This window comes from Eurypyga helias, unplaced genomic scaffold, assembly GCF_000690775.1.
Source record: "Eurypyga helias isolate BGI_N326 unplaced genomic scaffold, ASM69077v1 scaffold33175, whole genome shotgun sequence".
NCBI lineage: Eukaryota > Metazoa > Chordata > Aves > Eurypygiformes > Eurypygidae > Eurypyga > Eurypyga helias.
In genome coordinates this window covers 1-1,626 of record NW_010253935.1, presented here as the reverse complement: position 1 = coordinate 1,626, position 1,626 = coordinate 1, and the positions used below count along the sequence as shown (strand labels likewise).

The 1,626-nt window shown below is 61.6% G+C and overlaps 1 protein-coding gene across 1 annotated transcript in view; it reads left to right on the top strand.

Annotated features, from left to right (window-relative positions):
• The window catches only part of EIF3I (eukaryotic translation initiation factor 3, subunit I), a gene marked incomplete at both ends in the record, with an annotated part of 3,205 nt that extends 1,868 nt beyond the window's left edge, over positions 1-1,337 (top strand). The window contains 4 exons of the mRNA XM_010152833.1: positions 87-197; positions 571-660; positions 1,001-1,074; positions 1,245-1,337. Coding sequence (XP_010151135.1) covers positions 87-197; positions 571-660; positions 1,001-1,074; positions 1,245-1,337 — 368 coding nt within the window. The remainder of the gene's footprint in view (positions 1-86; positions 198-570; positions 661-1,000; positions 1,075-1,244) is intronic.
• Positions 1,338-1,626: the final 289 nt, after the last annotated feature.

The window sequence follows — 1,626 nt, the reverse complement described above, 5'->3', positions numbered from 1 at the left end:
GCCCCGCCACTGACGGCGCCGGCTGAATCGTGTTTCGCGGGGAGGGCCTGTCGTACGCTGGCTGAGCCTGGTTTCTCTGCCTTCAGTCGGGGGAGCAGCTCACCAACATCAAGGAGCACACCAAGCAAATCAACGACATCCAGACCTCCAGGGACATGACCATGTTCATCACTGCCTCCAAGGACAACACAGCCAAGGTGAGCCTTCCCGCCGGAAACGCGGGGGCTGATGAGCTTCCCTTGCAGGACTCTGCTCGGAGCTGTGGCTGTCGCAGAGGTTTGCTCCTTGGGAAGTCAGAGCTTGGGGGCGAAGTTCAGTGAGGAAGGGGCGGCAGCACCCCGTTAAACGAAGAGCCAGGCATTGGAAACAATGTCCCCTAAGTTAAGGCTGCGGTTTGCCGCCTCTGGAATACCTTAGGCTGGTATTTTGGGATTCTGGGGAAACATCTGGGGGATTTGGGTGCCTGTGAGCGACTGTGGAGCTAACATCTGCCCGGGTAAGGCCCAGCCGCCGGATTTGTGCCAGTTGTTCTGGCCCTTGTGCAGAACAACTCTCCCATTTGCCTCCTAGCTGTTCGACTGCACGACGCTGGAGCATTTGAAGACCTTCCGGACGGAGCGACCGGTGAACTCTGCCGCGCTCTCCCCCATCTTTGATCACGTAAGAACGAGCTCGTTCGCTGTCACGGTCTCGCTGTGACCCTGTGTTATCCCCAGAAGCTGAAAGGCAGAGTGTCGCCAGCTCAGCTGAAAACCATCACCGTGGGCTGGGTCTGGGGAGCTTTACTGCGGTCTGGTGCAGGGAACAAGGCTCTGGTCTTCAAAGGAGCATGTCTGGGGGGTGGGAACGTCTTGGGGTTGGAGTCGGGCCCGCTCGTGACTTGGTGGGACCTGCCGGGTTCGTGGGAGGGAGGCTTCCCCAGGCCTTGGCTCGTCCCCTCCGGCCTCTGCGGTGCGCGCCGGCAGCGGCACTGAGGGGCTGTGGCTTCTCTCCCTCGCAGGTCGTGCTGGGTGGTGGGCAAGAGGCCATGGATGTCACCACCACCTCCACCAGGATTGGCAAATTTGAGGCCAGGTCGGTCCTTTTCCTCTGGCGGGGTCAAGTCCTCGCCCGGGGGCTCCTGCCAGGCCAGGGGTGCCACTCCCAGTGAATCATGCTCCGGGCAGGGCTGGAGGAGCCACTGAGCTGACGGAGCTTGCCTGGAGGAATCCCTGCTCGCCGCACTGACTCCCACTCCCTTCCAGGTTCTTCCACTTGGCTTTTGAGGAAGAGTTTGGCAGAGTGAAGGGTCACTTCGGTCCCATAAACAGCGTTGCTTTTCACCCCGACGGGAAGAGGTGAGGACCTGGGGGCTGTGCGGCGTGCCCCGGCCAGGCCTGGCCCGCTTCTTGGTTGGGATGAGTCCGGACTCGGCTCCACAGCGGGAACGGAGCCAGCACCTCCCTTAATGCTCCTATTCCAGCCCAGGCTGGGTGGGGGCTTCACTTCTGCCCCCCTGGGCTGCATCAGTGGGATTTTTTTCCTGTCCTGTGCCTCCTTTATTGGTTTCTGGGGTGGGTTGTGAGCGCAAACTCCAGCCCCAGAACGAGCCTTGACACCGTCTGCTCCCCCCCGCGGCGGGGGCGG